At 43.5% G+C, this 19,154-nt stretch overlaps 1 protein-coding gene across 1 annotated transcript in view; it reads right to left on the reverse strand.

Moving 5' to 3' along the window:
* Positions 1-19,154, reverse strand: part of CACNA2D3 (calcium channel, voltage-dependent, alpha 2/delta subunit 3) — an 801,189-nt gene that overhangs the window by 755,340 nt on the left and 26,695 nt on the right. Inside the window, exon 2 of the mRNA XM_011986171.1 lies at positions 3,202-3,318. Within this exon, the coding sequence (XP_011841561.1) occupies positions 3,202-3,240 (39 nt within the window). The 5' untranslated portion in view covers positions 3,241-3,318. The remainder of the gene's footprint in view (positions 1-3,201; positions 3,319-19,154) is intronic.

Raw genomic sequence — 19,154 nt, forward strand, 5'->3', positions numbered from 1 at the left:
TCACGCCTGTAATCCCAGCACTTTGGGAGGCTGAGGCGGGCGGATCACAAGGTCAGGAGATAGAGACCATCCTGGTTAACACAGTGAAACCAAAAATACAAAAAATTAGCCAGGCGTGGTGGTGGTGCCTGTAGTCCCAGTGACTTGGGAGGCTGAGGCAGGAGAATGGCATGAATCCGGGAGGCAGAGCTTGCAGTAAGCTGAGATCGCACCACTGCACTCCAGCCTGGGCGACAGAGCAAGACTCTGTCTCAAAAAAAAAGAAATCGAAAAGAAAAAGAAAAAAGAAAAGAGGGGGGTGGAGTCACTGTCAGGTGGGTGGCATGGGAAAGGACCTCACCTTGTTTCACAGTGGTGCATTCCAGTGCAAGGCTACAAATAATGACTCCCCTGCAAACCCATGGGCAAATTTGGACCTGAGGTCTTTGCTCTTCAAATGTTCACAAATCTCACAGGCAAACAGCAACTTTTCCTAATGGAGAATCAAGGTATCATTAAAATATGAAAAAAGTCACACTCACTGCTCCCCTGGCCTCCAAAGGGATATCTCATTCCAAATGGCATATGGGTCTTGACTGTTAACAAGAGAGCCACATGGCTCACAGTGAGGACCAGGCCCATCTCTACTGTCCCCAGACTAAACCCCTATGTGACGTACAAACTCTCTTTAAAGACGGGCATGGGGAAATCCACGTAACACTGGACCAATTAACCAAGATGTTACAGGCTTGAGCATCAAGCGTGATTACAGAAGGCCTGTGCATTTATTTTAAAATACATAGAATACGCATTGCAAGGAATCTGGCTGCCTTTATTCTGGGAACATTTCAATTTAAACAGAGCAACTTATTTTTTCTTCTCAAAGGAACTACACCCACCATATCAAATCATCTTTTTTTTTTTTTTTAACTTCACTAATTTAACACAAAAAGGTTTTAAAATTAGGCAATACGAAGACGCTAAACCCAGTTCATGTTCCCCTCTGTCATCATCCAGGTGCTTCCTGAAGCTCCAAGACTACCTCCTATCAGATGTTCACAGGTTGGAAGGCCTTTTAACCAGCTGTAACAGCAAACATTTACAGAACATTTACTGTTTGCCAGACACTGAGCTAAATAAACACCTTACATAAATACAGAGGTGCTGCAACCCCACCACCTAGGTGTAAAAATTAACTCTGCTGAGCCTTGCCCATGTGACCTGGGCAAATGACTTCATCCTGTCAAGCCTGTTTGGTCATTTCTAAGACAACGATAACAACAGTGTCTCACTCCTAGTGTTGATGCAAGAATGAGATGATACACATAAAGTGATTAGCACAGGGGCTGGTGCATCTGAACTCAATAAACGTAAGCATGTATTTATTACATCATTGACTTCTCCTAATGCCGCCAGGCTGATAAATGAGGAAAAAGAGATTCACAGGGGTTACTCAGCTTTGCTCACTGGTCTCCCACCTTGGGGCAGAACTGAGATTCGGGACAGTTCCACTACTTTCAGAGCCCATGTCTCACTGACCACGTGGGCCCACTGCCTCAAGGAGGTGAGGTCTAGGTTCTGGTGCTGGCCGGACCTCTGTGTCATGGCAGCATGCTGCATGGTCCCCTCCTCCCGCCCCTCCCAATGCTCCCCTAATTCCAGACACCAGGGCTACTTTGTCAATTGTGGAAGCAGAACCTAAAGATATTTATGCCTTTTTCTCCTCTAAAATTCTGTGATTCACAAAGAAATGCAAGCTAAAACAATATGCCCCCCTCTCAAATTGACAATGCTGTTACCAGTATTTTTTTTTTTTTTTTTTTTTGCAAGGATTTCAGAAAATAAGCACTTGCACACCACTCCCGCTGGAGCAGTTGTGAATTGGCACAACCTTATCTGGACAGAAATGCTTTCATATGCATAAAGAACCTTGAAGATTGCTTCTGAGCCTCTGAACTGTCTTCTGTGTTCTGGAATTCACATTAAGGAAATACACATACACTCCAGGATACTGAAGGCAAGGAGGCAGAAAAGAATGTGAACTCTCGGGTTATTATGGCTGGAGCTCTCTCTCACTCCTCACGTGACCTCGGAGAAGCTACTCAACGTCTTCCTCTCAGACTCCTCTTTTGTAAAATGAGGATAACAGTAATGCCCATCATGGAGGTGTTACAAGGATAATATAAGTGAGTACATATATAGTCCTTAAAGGAACAGTTCACACGTAGTAGGTGCTCGGTTGGTTGGTCCATTGTGAATATACAAGAAGATTCACTGCAGCATTATTTACGTCAAAACGTGCAAGCAAGCCAGAGCTGGTGGTACATATCTGTAGCCCCAGCTACTCAGGAGACTGAGGTGGGAGGATCACTAGAGTCCAGGAGTTTGAGACCAGCCTGGGCAACACAGCAAGACCACATCTTTTAAATAAAAACTGTCTTTTTTTTTTTTTTTTTTTTTTTTACCAGAGTCTCACGCTGTCACCCAGACTGGAGTGCAGTGGCGTGATCTTGGCTCACTGCAACCTCTGCCTCCTGGGTTCAAGCAATTCTTCTGCCTCAGCCTCCCAAGTAGCTGGGATTACAGGCACCCACCAACACACCTGGCTAATTTTTATATTTTTAGTAGAGACAGGGTTTCACCATGTTGGCCAGGCTGGTCATGAACTCGTGACCTCAGATGATCTGCCTGCCTCGGCCTCCCAAAGTGCTGGGATTACACACGTGAGCCACCGCGCCTGGCCAATAAAAACTTTCATATAACTCAGACATCCAAATATATAGGAACAGTTATACCAATTATGACACACTCATAGATTGAAATGTTATGCAACCATTTGAGAAAATCACTAAACACAGTGACACAAGAAAATGCTCAGACTACGGCTTAGTTGAACCCTAGTGTACCTCTGAATGGTTTTTGGTCATTAGTGCATGCATCATACAGTTATAGGCCCATGCTGTACGGCTGTACAATTAGTGGCAACTCAGCTAAAGGCATAAATTTGTCAGAATAAAACTGGCACAGGAACTCTCTATGAAAAGGGCAGTTTTTGCCCCTAGTGACTGCTTTTTCTGGCTAACCAGACTGTAAAAATAAAAGTATTTACGTAACAGATGAGTGAGTCAACTTTTATCTTTGAGAGGTTGGTTCATCAATGCCATCCCCTGAAGCTGCCTTTGTGTCTTCAGGCGATACAGGGCACAAACCAGAGGCACTTACCCTGACTGCCTCAGACTTCTTGTGAAACATCTCTTCCATGTTCTTTGCCAGCTTCTTTACCAGTTGGAGACCATCGATTTCTTCTATGGCAACGTCTTTCTCATACTCTTTGTATTTCTGTAAGAAGAGAGGGCAACGTTCAAGATACATGATGTAAAACACACCTGTGATTTCACCCCTGGTTGACTCAAATTCTCAATAAAGACAATTTTTCATTTAAAACCCATCACGTACCTTGGTAGTTTATCTGTTTAAATGTGCAGTTCTCAAAGTGATCCCTGTGGGTCCCTGAGACCCTTTCAGGGTCCAAGAAGACCTCATTTTTCCAACAGCATGTCTATGTGAAGCCAGATTTTCTTCAGCAACCAATCACAAGAGATTGAACACAGAAGCAGATAATGGAATACACCTATTTCCTCTTAAGTCAAATATTAAAGAGATTTGCAAAATGGAAAACAGCCACTCCTCTAATTTTTTTATTCTGGAAAGTACTGTTATTTTCCATAAAATATATTATAATATGTACGTTAACATGTAATGAGTTTTTTTATCCTTGTATTAATTACTTTTTGAATTTCTTGGTTTTAATTTCTAATATGGTAAACATCAATAGATATAAGTAACCCACATAAACAGAAGCTCTCAGGGGGTCCTCAGGACTCTATAAGAGTGTAAAGGGTCCTGAGACCCAAAAATTGGTTTAACTAAATATTTAATTTTGCTCCTAGTGGAAGCAAATATTGTTTATTAATAGGAACCTTCCAAATGAAGTTTATAACACTTTTAATGTCAACATGAATGCATGACATTTATTTGGTTATCAAAGAGCTGGAGAATTAAAGATGCTGGGGAAGATATATTTACTCTTATTTGTGGGGAAACTCTGAATCAGTTTACTAATTCCTCACCCCAAGCTCTTACCCAGGGAAACTAAGGGGCTCCACATCTCATCTCGGCTCTAGGGACCTTAAGAGTTAGTTGTGAAAACGAAAATGTGTTACATTTTAATGGCAGAATAATTTTTGAGATATAAATTTATATTTTCTCCCCATTCATTCCTCCCATCCTATACCTTCAAAATGTAAACAGGAAGGCTCAGTTTCTCCTTGACTCAAGGATGGGTGTGGGTGTGTGTGTGTGTGTGTGTGTGTGTGTGTGTGTGTGTGTCACAAAACACTTCCCTTCCTTGCTCAAATGTCCAAGTCTTTTGAGGCAGTAATACTGGGTATCCTGAAATGAGAATACTGTTTGAGGACAAAGGGAGGAACTCTAAGGAAAGCAACGAATATAAAGAGAGAATTCCTCAGATCCTTAAACTAAAACAAAATCCTTAGAGCCTGGAAATGAGGCTGGAGGCATCTGGCCATGTGTTCTAGGAGCAGCAAGATACCCCTCTCTCATCCTGGGCAACCTAGTGAGACCCAGTCTGTACAGATATTTTTGTTTGTTTTTAATTAGCTAGTGGTGGCACATGCCTACAGTCCCACTACTTGGTGAGCTGAAGTGGAAGGATTGTTTGAGCCTGGGAAGTTGAGGCTTCAGTAAGCTATGATTATCCCACTGTACTCCAGCCTGGGTGACACAGTAAGGCCTTGTCTCAGTAAAAAAAAAACAAAGATACTCCTCTTACCCTTACAGGCAGGTAAGAACCTAGACATGGACTCCCCAGCACCCCCCTATTCACTGGCAGAGGGCAAGTGGGAAGAGATCCTCAAAATGGGCACCAGAGCCTCTGACCTGAATATTAGACCCAAGAGCTTGGAGTTTCTCAGCATTAAGTTGATCCTGGAAAAATTAAGAAGTTGTATTCCTGGACCATGATGAGTCTAGACCAAGATTGACATCTGCTACACTGCTTATTAGATGTTTTGAACCGCTTTACATGGTCCTACAATTGATCATGAGCTGTAGTTCCAGGTTTCCCCCCACTCTCTGAAAACATCCATAGAAATCTTATGAGTTTCTCTTGCACATCACTTGAAAAACCATTTATTCCTTTAATCTAGACTTTCCTCTCTCCCCACCAAAGCTGTCCTGTTCTCCAACACATAAAGGCTTCATGCTCCACTCCAGCCCCCAAAACCATCTGTGCTCTTCTCTCCTGGCATCATAGACTGTGTGGCCCTGGAAGCAAGGACAGGTCCTTGTGGTTGCTCCCACGGCCCACAGCAGACACAAAAGACTTCTCTGGATGAAGCCTATTGCCCAGTAATTGCAATTTTACAATGCAAGGGAGATGCAAGGAAGGACACAGCTGCATTTTCCTATGGTTCTATAAGGCTGCTATGGTTTGAATGTGTCCCCCAAAGTTCATGTGTTAGAAACTTAATCCCCAATACAGCAGTACTGGGAAATGGGGCCTAATAAGAGGTGATGAGGTTATGAAGGCTCTGCCCTCATGAATGGATTAATGTTGTTATCGCAGGAGTAGGTACGTTATGGAGAAACTGCGTTTGTTATAAAAGCGAGTCTGGGGCCGGGTGCAGTGGCTCATGCCTGTAATCCCAGAACTTTGGGAGGCCGAAATGGGTGGATTATCTGAGGTCAGGAGTTCGAGACCAGCCTGGCCAACATGGTGAAACTCTGTCTCTACTAAAAATACAAAAAATTAGTAATGTGTGGTGGTGGGTACCTGTAATCCCAGCTACTGGGGAGGCTGAGGCAGGAGAATCACTTGAACCTGGAAGGCGGAGGTTGCAGTGAGCTGAGGTTGCACCACTGCACTCCAGCCTGGGCAACAAGAGTGAAAATCCGTCTCAAAAAAAAAAAAATGTTGCGGTAAGTCAAGGACCCCGAAGAGAGGGACCGGCTGAAGCCGCAGCAGAAGAACATAAATTGTGAAGATTTCATGGACATTTATTAGTTCCCCAAATTAATACTTTTATAATTTCTTACGCCTGTCTTTACTGCAATCTCTGAACATAAATTGTGAAGATTTCATGGACACTTATCACTTCCCCAATCAATACCCTTGTGACTTCCTATGCCTGTCTTTAATCTCTTAATCTCATCGTCTTCGTAAACTGAGGAGGATGAATGTTGCCTCAGGACCCTCTACAAATTGTTTGTAGAGCATGTGTGTTTGAACAATATGAAATGTGGGCACCTTGAAAAAAGAACAGGATAACAGCAATCTTCAGGGAACAAGGGAGCTAAGACTTGGAGTCTGACTTCCAGTGAGCCAGACGAGACAGAGCCATATTTCTCTTCTTTCAAAAGCAAATAGGAGAAATATTGCTGAATTATTTTTCTCAGCAAGGAACATCCCTGAGAAAGAGAATGTGCCCTGAGGGTAGGTCTATAGATGCCCCCTAGAGGTGGCCGCCTTTTACAGTCGAAGTCAAAGGGATGAAATAAGCCCCAGTCTCCCGTAGGGCTCCCAGGCTTATTAGGACAAGGAAATTTCCACCTAATAAATTTTGGTCAGACAGGTTGTCTGCTCTCAAATCCTGTCTCCTGATAAGATGTTATCAATGACAATGCGTGCCTGAAACTTCATTAGCAATTTTAATTTCGCCCCATCCTGCCGTCCTGTGACCTCGCCCTGCCTCCACTTGCTTTGTGATACTCTATTACCTTGTGAAGTTTGTGATCTCTGTGACCCACGCCCTATTTGTGCACTCCCTCCCCTTTTGAAAATCGCTAATAAAAACTTGCTGGTTTTATGGCTCAGGGAGCACCATGGAACCTGCCGACATGTGATGTCTCCCCCAGACACCCAGCTTTAAATTTCTCTCTCTTGTACTCTTTCCCTTTATTTCTCAAACCAGCTGAGATGCTTAGGGAATAGAAAAGAACCCACATTAACCATCAGGGGTGGGTTCTCCCAATTAAAAAAAAAAAAAAAGCAAGTTTAGCCCCCTCTTGCTCTCTGGCTCCCCTTGCCCTTCTACCACCAGCCACGGGATGATGAAGCAAGAAGGCCCTTGCCAGATTCAGGCCCCCTGACCTTGGACTTCCTAGCCTCCAGAACTGGAAGAAATAGATCTCTTTTCTTGTAAATTACTCAATCTATGGTATTCTATTAGAGCAACACCAAACACAGTAAGGCAAAGAGTGACTTTACCTACCCCTACCTTGGGAGGTTGATTGGATTAACCTGGGAGGTGGGGCTCTGGCCAGCCCAACCCTGGCTCAAGCTAACAGCGTGCTCTGGTATGTGAATAAAACTTCAATGACAATCACTGAGACTATCCTAAGTTCAAATGGAAGCCAATATCTTTGGAGTTAAAATTCCCAGGAGATCTTTGCTGCCTGCCAGATGTGCTCCAAAAACCAACATTGAAACCCAGCTTATACCCAACGCTGATTTACCACCAAAAATGCAAAGTTCAAGACTGAGTAAAACAAATGAAACTAATGCAGTCTAACATTTATAGTCAGTGAAATGAATGTCTCAATTCTGTAATTAAGGTAATCTAGAGACTTAAGATAAAGAAAAATAAAATGGATTTCAAAATTCATCTTTATCTGAAGTTTTTGGTTTTAAACCAGGCCCCAACATTCTGGCCCATATCTGTTACTTGCATGTGTTTCTCTCCCAATAGGCTTCTAGAAGGGAATCGATTTATTTAACTCTGACTTTCCACCAAGTTTAAAATGAGATCTTCCTAATCCCACTTCCTCTGAGTCTGCTCTGTGAACAGAAGCCCCTGGCTTTATGGCAGGTTGTCAGTCTCCCAGGACTACTGGTGCCTGTAACATCACTAACTAATCTGAGCACAAAGCTCTTTGCCAAGCTGTGGATTCCAGATCTGGGATAAGCTGAGCAGTTTCATGGTTCCACTCCTCTTCTAGTCTGAGTACCCACCCTTCAGGCCACATACCAACAGGTGTTCCCTGCAAATGAGCCAAGAATATACTACTTTCTTATCATCCTGGGGAAGTTATCTCATGAGCAAAAAGCACTCTGACCTTCCAAGACATGTTAATGCCCACTGGAATCAGGTCAGAATAATATAATGCCTTACGCTTTCCAGGAAATTTTCACTTTGCTGGAAACAAAAGATTTTGAAGAACAGAGACCCAGTGATAGTCATTAATCAATCAAAAGCCCTTAGTAACTTAAAATGTTGATATATATCAAAATCATTGAAAAGGTACCTACAGTAGAAAACCAAGCAATTTGACCTCCAGTAACTGGATGGGAGCTACTCCAGTAAAACAGAATTCTATATAGCCATCCCAAACTGTGTCAAAGAATACAGGAAACAGTGTCACAATATATGACAGTAACTGCTTACTTTTTGTTTTAAATCACTAATCTCACACACACATGCACACACACACACACACACACACACAGCTAAGAAGACATACACCAAGTGTTCACAGCCAGCTGTATAATCACAAATGATTTCTTTTCTTCTTTTGCTTACCTGTATTTTCTAATTTTTCAATAACTATTTTACATTCAAATATATATATAAGTTGTAGCTACATTTAGAACAGAAGACGGGCACCTAATAAACAGATTCCTTTAAGGGAATGTGGTCCCAATTAGACTATTTGTAGTTAAATGACATGTCTTCATTACCAGAGTCTAAGAAAGTCAGTAAAATGAGTCCTATGTGTATCACAGGCCCAGGAGGGCGCCAGAAGCTTTTCACATATTAATTTGTCTAATCCTCAAAACCCCCCATGTTGCAGGTGGAGAGCTGAGGCACAGAGAGGGTCACCCAGCATTGAAGGTCAACTCGTTGGAGGGTTTAAACCTAGCAGGGTCTTTCTTCTAACTGCCCATCTTTTGACCTTGTGGGGAAGGGGAGTGGAGGAGTAGGTGACTGAGGGTCTAAAAATTTGCAAACTTGTTTCAGAGGACCCATTTTGCTACCATAAAAGCACTTGTTTTGTTGATTTTGTAGCCAACGGTCACTTGAACTTGGCAAGAGAGGCAAATACCAAAATCTGGAGACATCGGCAGTTAATCGGGGCCGCAGCGGTTTAACGGCTGCTCCAGGCCACCAGGGCACATTTGAAGTCACGAGAGTTGATGGTTCCTCCACAAGGCCTCTGCGGGGTGAGCTTGGAGCCTTCCCCCAAGGAGCAGACACAGCTGTCAACAACAAAAATACCTGGAGAGGGAAAAGCAAGCCCATTCTGAAGGCGGCCCTGGAACCTCAATTGGAAATTACTCCATGGCCACATGCAGGCTACCAACTGGCTTCTGCTCCCTAAGGTACCAAGAAAGACCTGGAGGAAAAATACCGAAAATTCTCCCTTCTCCTCCTGGGGTTTGCCTCTCCACACAGCTGTGCAGGCAATGGGGCTTTTTATTTTCTGTAGCTTCAAGGATGCCACTATAAACTACTTTTGTTTCATGTAAAAGCAGTCATCCTTCAACTGGGAAAAGGAGTTAAGAAAGTATTACAGGTCCCTGTAAACACAAAAGGAAGGCGGAGAGGAAAACAAAAATGGAAGCAATGACTATGGCACCAGGTGAAAGGTTTGAGCCAGGCTGGCCTTGCATCCTGTCTCCAGCACTCCATTTATTTGTTCTGCAAACTACACTTGGTGTCTCTGGCATGCCAGGCAGGGTGCTAGACACCAAGCACATAATAACGAGTAAAGTGATGTTTAAAAAAGCCTGCGGTCTAAATTCTCAAAAGAAGATATACAAATAGCCAAGAAACATGAAAAAGTGCTCAACATCACTAATGATCAGAAAAATGCAAATCAAAACCACAATGCAATACCACCTTACTCCTACAAGAATGGCCATAATCAAAAAAATTAAAAAAAAAAAAAAAAGATACTGGTGTAGATGTGGTAAAAAGGGAACACTTCTACACTACTGGTGAGAACGTAAACTAGTACAACTGCTATAGAAAACAGTGTGGAGATTCCCTAAGGATCTAAAAGTAGAACTACCATTTGATCCAGCAATTCCACTACTGGGTATCTATGCAGAGGAAAAGAAGTCATTATGAAAAAGATACTTGCACACACGTTTATAGTGGCACAATTCATGATTGCAAAAATGTGGAACCAACCCAAATATCCGTCAATCAATGAGTGGATAAAGAAACTGTGGTACAGATATACGATGGAATACTATTCAGCCTTAAACAGGAATAAATTAATGGCATTCACATCAATCTGGAAGGAATTGGAGACCATTTTTCTAAGTGCAGTAACTCAGGAATGGAAAATCAAACATCATATGTTCTCACTCATAAGTGGGAGCTAAACTATGAGGATGCAAAGACGTAAGAATGAAACAATGGACTTTTGGGATTCAGGAAGAAAAGGAGTAAGGGTGGGGAGCAGGTGAGGGATAAAAGACTACAAATTGGATTCAGTGTATACTGCTTGGGTGATGGATGCACCAAAATCTCACAAATCACCACTAAAGAACATACTCATGTAACCAAACACTACCTGCTCTCCAAAAACATGTGAAAATTAAAAAAAAAAAAAAAAAAATTAAAGAAAGCTTTGCTTTCTTTGCTAATGGCTAGGATATTCTGAGGAGGAAACAGGCAAGGAAGATGCAGCATCAAGGAAAGTCTGGTGAGGGTAGTCAGGGCAGTGACTCCCATCTTGTAGAACTCTTTGAGGACGACAAGCCTGGGGGTGGGGTGGGAGGTGCAACAGGGGATGAAGACGCCAGGAAGAGGGAGCAGCAAGGAGGAAAGTTCAGAGGAGAGATTCCCGGGGCTCAAGGAAGTGCTCACTGTCCCACCGCACTGGGGCATCAATGGCCACGGCGGATGACTCTGGTAAGAGATGAGGCCAGTGAAGTGGGCAGAGGCCAGGTCATCAAGGGTGGTGCGCTAGGAGTAAGAGTTTGGACCCCATCCTGATGTGGGGAGGTGGGTGGGGCTGTGGGGACAGGCAACAACTGGAGCCACCATTGGGGTTGAGGCTAGAACACATCACATCAGTGATCAGGTATGTGCTTTTGAATAACCTCAGTGTGCAGAATAGACAGAAAGGGGGCAAAACTGGATGGAGACAAAGAAGTCAGAGGCTGCAGTGGCCAGGACTCGAAAGACGGCAATGGGGAGAGGCCACAAGAGGCAGAGGAATGAGAGGCAGGGCTCCTCGAGAGACATGAAGGGCTCTGGGGGCCAGACAACAGCAACTCTGTGCCAGCTGGCTGGGTCACTTTAAGGAAGCCATTAACCTCCTGAGCCTCAGGTTCCTCATCCAGAACTCGAGAGATGATGATGTCCGTCATCCAGGGCTGCCCTGCAGTCTTACCAGGATGACGTCGGTCAAAGCCCCCAGCACAGTGCCTGCACATAATGAACTACCCCCAAGCCTAGTGCTGCCTTATTTTTCCCTCTTGACATTTCTGGCTACAGAGGATTCTAGCAAGCATTGTGTTTTCATATTCCTAAACTGAAGCTCTCGATGTAACAGACAAATGCCGACAGGGTGGTGGATGATGTTGGTGTCTTCGCTGGGCCTAACCCTGGCTTGGTGCAGTAGCCAGAGATGCCCCAGCAAGGCAGCCTGTGGATTTAGCCAGGCCCAGGGTCTAGGCAAAACACATTCTGTGTCACATTTGTGACGTGGAAGAAAGGCAAGCCTGAGAAACTTTGTATTCTCTCTGTCACAAAAGAGCCTCTGAAGCTTCTATCCCTTCTGTTAGCAGAATCAGCATTTGGCAAGAAATCCTGTGGTGAGCCAAGAACATTTATCATTTGAGAAGGGAGACACAGAAATGCATTATTTCTGCAGCATCTATTTTGCCAGATCATTTCACACAAACACCACGAAGAGAAAAGCACTACTTCACTGTCAGAACACTTAATGTTGTTCATACATTTGGGTCGTTTTTTTTCCTATGTGAGAACTGTGTATCTAAAAGTGAGTCGCCTAGAACAGCCCCCAGAGAGGGAGCTCCAGTCAGGAGACTTCTGGCCAATCAGAATTAATTAGGATAAAAGCCAAACATGGAAGAGGGGCTCTGGGTGCACTTGGCACCAGGAAAAAAATACCCTCTGCAGAGGACAAATGCAGGAAGCAGCATTAGCCAAAGAGTGGGTGCATGTTAACACAGTCTCTTGGCTAAATTTTCTCATCAAAAACTGAAATTACACCTCTAGAGTCGGCATAATTAAATCACTGCATGAGGATTAACAGAAGGCCCTGGCGGGAGATGGCACAGCAAGGACCTGCCCATCCCCAAGTGAAAATGTAGAGCATTTGCCTGGAAGTCTGCGACCTGAAACCAATGGGCTGCTTCTCTGTCCCTCTCCCAAGCCTCTGGCACTTCCCTTAAAATCCTCGAATCCAGATCCCCCAATAACCCTGACACTGGGATAGCAACCCAGAGATAGTCCAAGCCCTTTAAGTTGCTTTGTTATGTAAGAGTGAAAGAAGCCTCACGTTCCCACCCTAAGGTTTTTTGTTTGTTTTTGGGGTTTTTTTTTGGTCTTTTTATTCCTTCAAGCTCTGAAATAGCCACAGCGCAAGAGATAAATTCATCAACCCAATCATTTAAGATGGGATTATGCCAATACAAAAAAGAAACTTAAACTGAAAATGTTGCTATTTTCTTTCATTCAACAAATATTTACAAATCATTTACTATGTGCCAGGCTGTAGGGAGATGGGGGGAATGTGTTGACAAACACATGTGGTTCCCTTGGGGTAAAAGGAGGCTTATTTTTGGTTCATTTTATTTAAAAATAAGTTGACGCAGAGCTGCATGGATCATTTCTACGTAAACTTGCACCCTCATATCCTGCACAGCTGGTCTGTGTGCCTCCTCTGGAGGGCACATTGGTCTGCAGTGCAGGTATGTTACTTCTGCCAGATGTGCAAGGATGCTCTGGCCAGGGACAGGAAGGACCGGCCATCACAGTCACCAGGGAGAAAGAGGATCACAGGAAGGGTTGTAAAATGATGGATTAGTCAAAGTTCCCAGAAAAGGGGATGCCTATGCAGCATATATGATTCCCTGCTTCCTGGAAGACGTAGTCTATGAAGGACCCTAGTAATGTAATGAGATGGTCATAAGTCATTATGAGGTAGGACATCTGGGACCAAGGCTTGATAGAAAGGGGCAGCAAGGAGAGGTGCGGAGGGGAGAAGAGAAACAGGGGACAGTCTCTTTAGGTTACATGTAAGCTGTAAGCTCATCCTATGTCCCTCCAGTGGGGATACAGTGATGTAGTTCCTACTTTGTCTCCCTCAACTTACTCCTAGTAAAGATAGCTGACCACACTGGGTCCAGTGGAAAGAATTTGTGTCAGTATTGCTGCTGTGCTACTGACTTGGAGCCTGGTAGCAGCATCCCGCTTGGCTTAGAATTACTGGCCGGGGTTCAAATCACAGTAGAATCACCAAGGTGCACTTGCTAGGGGCAAGCAGTCCTAACATCAGCTTAAAGTTTGTCATGGTGCCTAGGACCAGGGACTCTCTAGCCAGATGTTCCATGTTCGAGTCCTAATGTTACCATGTACTAGCCACGTAACAAGATGATCAGCCTCCACCAGCGTCCTTTCCTTGACAGCAAGGTGGATGAGACCAGACCTCCCTCACACTGCTCTGGAGCTGATCAAATGATGTGAAGTGTGTAAAGTACACAGCAGAGTGCTGAACGCAGAGTAAAATACTCACAAATGATGATGGTGATGGGAGAAGGTAATAAATCTCAATATTTATTCTAAAATTTCTGGAAAAGGTCATTCTTTTGCCTCAACAATAGGAAGAAACATGCAACCAACATTTATAACCTAACAGACCAACTAGCTCCCTATGTTGCTCTGGGCGATGGCATTTTTCTAATACATTCACAAGGTTCCAAGGGCTCTTCAATTATAATTATTTGGTGAGGACTCTATTGTGGCAGAAATTGGTTGCTAGAAGTCCATATTTGTATGTGTGCATTGAGGGGGCAGAGGGAAGACAATTTTTAGATATGTTACTAAAGATGTTGCAATAAAAACTAATGTATAATTTTGCAGTCTCTCCTTATAGACAGTGTCGTTTTCTTATTATGACATAAATGTACTTAGTATTCCTCTCAACCCAATTATTGCATACAAAGGTGTCACTTCAAAACACAATACTCCAAAGCAATAATGTTTTCAAGTAAATACACATCCAAATCCTTTAAACTGAAGTTAGGACCACTTCTTCTTAACCATCACAAAAACAAAACTGACTTCATGGAACTCTCAGCCACCGAAGAACACTTTTCTAGTTGAAATGGAAAATGCCCCATTGTATGAGTAATTCTGTTTCACACAGGTATTCCAATCAAGTGTCTCCAAGGTCAAAAACGCCCATTGTTAATGCTGCACTCTTCCAGATCTAGTGAAGTTTGAGGACAATCCTTGAGGAATGCAATTTTTCTGTCAAAGCCACAGGAACAAGAGACAATTTGAATCTGAACAAAAGACTGTTTTAGAAATGATGAAGAGAGAGAAGAGGACAGGGCACTGAACTGCAACCTGAAGAGCAAGCAGAGAGGAAGCAGAGAGGACGCAGGGAGCGGCTCAGCCCCTACTTCTGCAGGGCTCAACGTGGCAAATGGATCCAGCTTGAGGAATTCAGAACGCGATCTGTAAGCAGCGCCTCCTTGGTGAGGTGAGAAGCATGGAAATGAACCAACACTGAAGGCAATGGTTTCCTCAGCGTGCTTTTAAGAACTTCCAGCTAGACGAGAGGAATGGTGCGGTCTAAATGACTTTCCATGGTGCCTTCTGGCACCCGCGCAGGAGAGCACTGTCAGTAGAATGATCGGGGGTCCCAGCCCCAGTGCCCCCAGAGCCCACGCTCCCAACTAGCTCTTTAGAGTGCCTGACTAAATCCCAGAGCTCCAGGGAGGCTGTACCCCAGAGCAGCTGGTTCTGCCATGGGGAGTCTCTGACAGATTTCCACTACTTCCAGATTGTCAGGTTCTGAATTAAAAGATGGCTATCTCTCCTCTCCTGTTTTACTGTCTATACGCAAAAAAATCTTGATAGATGTCATAAGCTTTTCCTGTTCAACACAGTCAACTGGACAAATGCCTCTGATAAACTGTAGCTCTATGGTATAAAACTGAGTGTGAATACTGCATTATATTCCTGTTTTAGATAAAGGAAATTAAGTCAGAGGCAAGTTACTATACCAGCTATTGATACAACCATCCTTGCCCTCGTATGGGGGCATCACATAATGCTTTAAAACTGGGGAATTAATCTGTCTATTAAACAAAATCCAACAGTCTCAATGCTTATTTTAAAAACTCCAATTCCTGAGTATTCTCTAGATCCCTGCATGGGCATCTGAGGCTCTGAAATGAGAATGTTTATGCTATACATACATCCTCACAACCCCACAAGCCAAAACAATAATTACAAGTCCATGTATGCTAGACAAGAAATATCTCTTTGTATGCATTTATGAGTGCCTTTTATGCACACCAACAAATTTAACTACAGCCCAAATGCAAATAATAAAATGTTACTGTACAAAGCCTACACTACTTGATATGGATTGCTTTCTGCAGCCTACTTTTTTCAAACACATTTTTCTGATGTTCCAACTGAAAATAATTCGCCTTTCCTGCTCCCAGAAAATCAGAAGGAATGACCACAATAACAATAATGTATTATTAGTAAGAGCAGCCAGCATTTACTGAGCATTCACTTTGGGTCGGGGAGACACTATTTCCCCCACTTTATAGGTTAGGGAACTAAGGTATAGAGAGATCAAGCAACTTATCCAAAGTTATACCACTAGCAAGGAGTTTATTAGTTAAGGGGATACTAGCCATTATAATAAGAATAACCCCCAAACTCAGTGGCTTCACACAATAAAGGTTTATTTCTTGCTCATGTAACCATCCATGAGGAAGTTCTTTTCATCAGGTAGCCTTCCACATAGTGACTCAGGGACCCAGGATCCTCCCATCCAACAGCTCCGTTCTCCTCTCAGGCCTTGGAGTCTTCCGCATTCAGCCAGCAGATAGTGGGAGAGGGAGTGGAGAAGGTGTACCTGCTTCTTGACTCCTTAGCCTGGACGTGACCCTTATCAGCTCTGCTCATGGTCCACTGGCAGTAATTAGACACATAGTCCAATCAGACGAAGGGGGGCCTGAGGAATAGAACCCATGGCTCCAAGTCAACACTATGGAAACAGCAGCTTAAATCACCAGGGGAGCCAGGATTTGAACCCAGGCAGTGCAGCCTCAGAGTTCATGCTCTTAACCACCACACCTTGGTTTAAAAGCTTGATAAACCACAGCCAAATGAAACTTCAGATTAAAACTTGGCTGGGAACAATCTGCAAGATGGATACTTGAGAGCTGGGGCAATCAAGTCACAATCTACAGAAAGAATAACATAACCCAAGCACTTGTATGCGTAATTATGGTCAGAATCAGATGTTAAAGGCCAAGATACTGCAACACAGAAAGGAATACATTATAAACAATTCTTAGACCTTTTGTCTGACTTCCTTAATCCCAGCTCAAATAAAACTGCTATTTGAATAACACCAATGACCTTCTCTAGCACACAATATTAGTTGCCCAGGCGCCACAAAAGTTAATTGGCTTAACTAAAGTCTTTTAAATTCTATATCCAAGATGTCCTGGAAATCTAAGGCCATCAATGAATGAGTCTCCAAGATCCGTAACAAGCTTAAAGCTAATACTATTTGCAGCTGCTCAAGTGGTTTCTGTAGTTACAGAGCCAAAAGTCAGAATGAGAGTCAGGAACCTGCATCTGAATGAATCTTTAACTCTATCACCTCCAAACTGAATACAGAGTCGCTGGTTTACAGCACAGCTGGACCCTAGCTTTTCATTGGGGAAGAGGTGACGGCTGAGTCTTCCTTCCCATGTTGCGAAGCTTCCTCTGTGAAAATATGGGGAGATTCTGACATAGAATTCCCTACTGCCGATATCAGAGGCTAAGAAAAATGACCTGCAGCATCAGCATCCTTTATGGAAACACCTCGTTGCCTCCCATTTGCCCACAGCAGCCCACGGGTCCTCCAGGAGATTGCAGCAGGTGACCTTCCAATTTGAATCACCATAAACAGTACTAAAAATGAGGATATTATTATACATCAGAGCCATCCCTATACTGAGATGCAAAAACACCATCATAACCCTCTAAAAATTTCAGTGTCACCAACTTCAGAATCAAATGATTTTTCTGACATATTTCGCCAAGCCCCGCACCAGCACTTTCTCCCAACATCTTTAAAATCAGGGTGTTCAAATACAAAAGAACCCAGAAATAATCCATTTCAGACACCACTAACTCAAACGCCTTCAGAGGCCAGACAGGTCGTAACAGGTGAGGGAACTGAGCCAGTCTAGAGTTGGCATCAAACGGCAGAGCTTCCGTCGCACCCTAAGAAGTCAGCCACTTCTTGGTTTCTTTAATCTTTGTGTCGGCGGAGCGGGGGGCACGCCACGGCTACCCGATCTTCCGTTTGTGATGAGAAGCCAGAAATCTGTGTTTTTATGTGAAATCTCCCACTGAGTCCAGTTCTTTGAACATGCTGGGGCTTAGATACAAAATGTCTCTAAATATCCTCCTTCTCCTGAGGAAATTAACTTACACAGTAACACAGCCTCGCATCTCCCAGAAACTACTGATGTGCTGGGCAGCGACCAGGCTGCTTCCAGGCACCACGCACTCAGCCTCCAATCAGGCACCACCACGATCTCCCTCATGAGGTGTGAGGATGAGCCTGAGGCCCTGAGAGGGCAGTGGCCAGCCAGAGCCAATAAGGAACAGATGCCCACCTGGCTCACCAAGATGCCAGCCAGCTGAAGCAGAGCCAAGGTGCTTCTCTCCACTCACAGTTCCTTAGCCACGCAAGGGCTTGGAACTCAAAGCTGCTTTTCCCTACAGACCCCAAGTGTGACCAAAAGCACTTGATTCCTCATACATTTTAGGTTAGTAGTCATGGAAATGGAAACCTGGAGTTGAGGAAGTTAATAGAAGTCCACACGTTATTCTCAAGATAAGGACATTTCTATGGTGGTTTGAAGAATCCTAGAATACTAAGAAATTTAACTAATACTTCTTTCTCTCTCTCTCTCTCTCTCTCTCTCTCTCATATACACACACATAAAATCACTTTGCTACCAATATTTTTTTCTCCTAACATCTATTTAGGAAAATATAAGAAAATTGATCAATTCATCCACATCTTCCTGATTATTATGCTGTAATGTGCCTTTAATGGGGATTTTTGGAGCTTTGGGTGGGGGGTGGGGTAGGCCACAGGCTACTCTGGTATCCAGTGAAGCCCATGGGCCCTTCCTCAGAATGATTTTTCTTAATGCGAAAAAGAAGACATATAGGAAAGAAACTCATTATATTAAAACTCAGTTTTCAAAAGTGTTTAAAACGTGCATTTGTGATGCAGAAACACAGGTGTTTCTTCATGGGTGCATTAAACAATGAGATCTAGTGGTGAGTCTAGAGTCCTAATCACCAGTGTCCAGGATGAGCAACAGCAAGGAGATATCCACATCAACCACGACATCACAGGAAAAGATCTGTGATTTCTGCTGGTGACAAAGTCACAGGCGCTGCTGTGGTTTGTCATCTACATTTGTAAGTTAAGAAAGTCATAAATTTTGGTTAGAGGTTAGTGAAAGTAAAAGATGTCATTTTTTTCTCATCTATATTTATAGTCCCCTGAATTCTCCCAAGGCCGTAGATACAGGTAAGCATCTCTGTGCACTTCCAAGAGGTGCTGGAAAAAGTCCTTCAGTGTGTGAACAGTGATCTGCCACTGCCTCCTACACAGTGTCGGGACAGGCAACGCCTATGGACGAATGCTGGTCTATGTCACTAAGTTGTGTGTACTGTCTGATTATTAGCATACATTCATCATGGGATTTAAAGTTTCTGCACGTTAAACATATACATAAAATTTTGGACATTTCCTGAAACAATGCCACTAGACAGTTCTGTTCTCTAAGCATAAATTATAGTGTATGAGTTTCTCTGGGTGTTGCGTCAATAAATGATGATTTC

The sequence above is a fragment of the Mandrillus leucophaeus genome, unplaced genomic scaffold, assembly GCF_000951045.1.
Source record: "Mandrillus leucophaeus isolate KB7577 unplaced genomic scaffold, Mleu.le_1.0 Scaffold296, whole genome shotgun sequence".
Taxonomy (NCBI): domain Eukaryota; kingdom Metazoa; phylum Chordata; class Mammalia; order Primates; family Cercopithecidae; genus Mandrillus; species Mandrillus leucophaeus.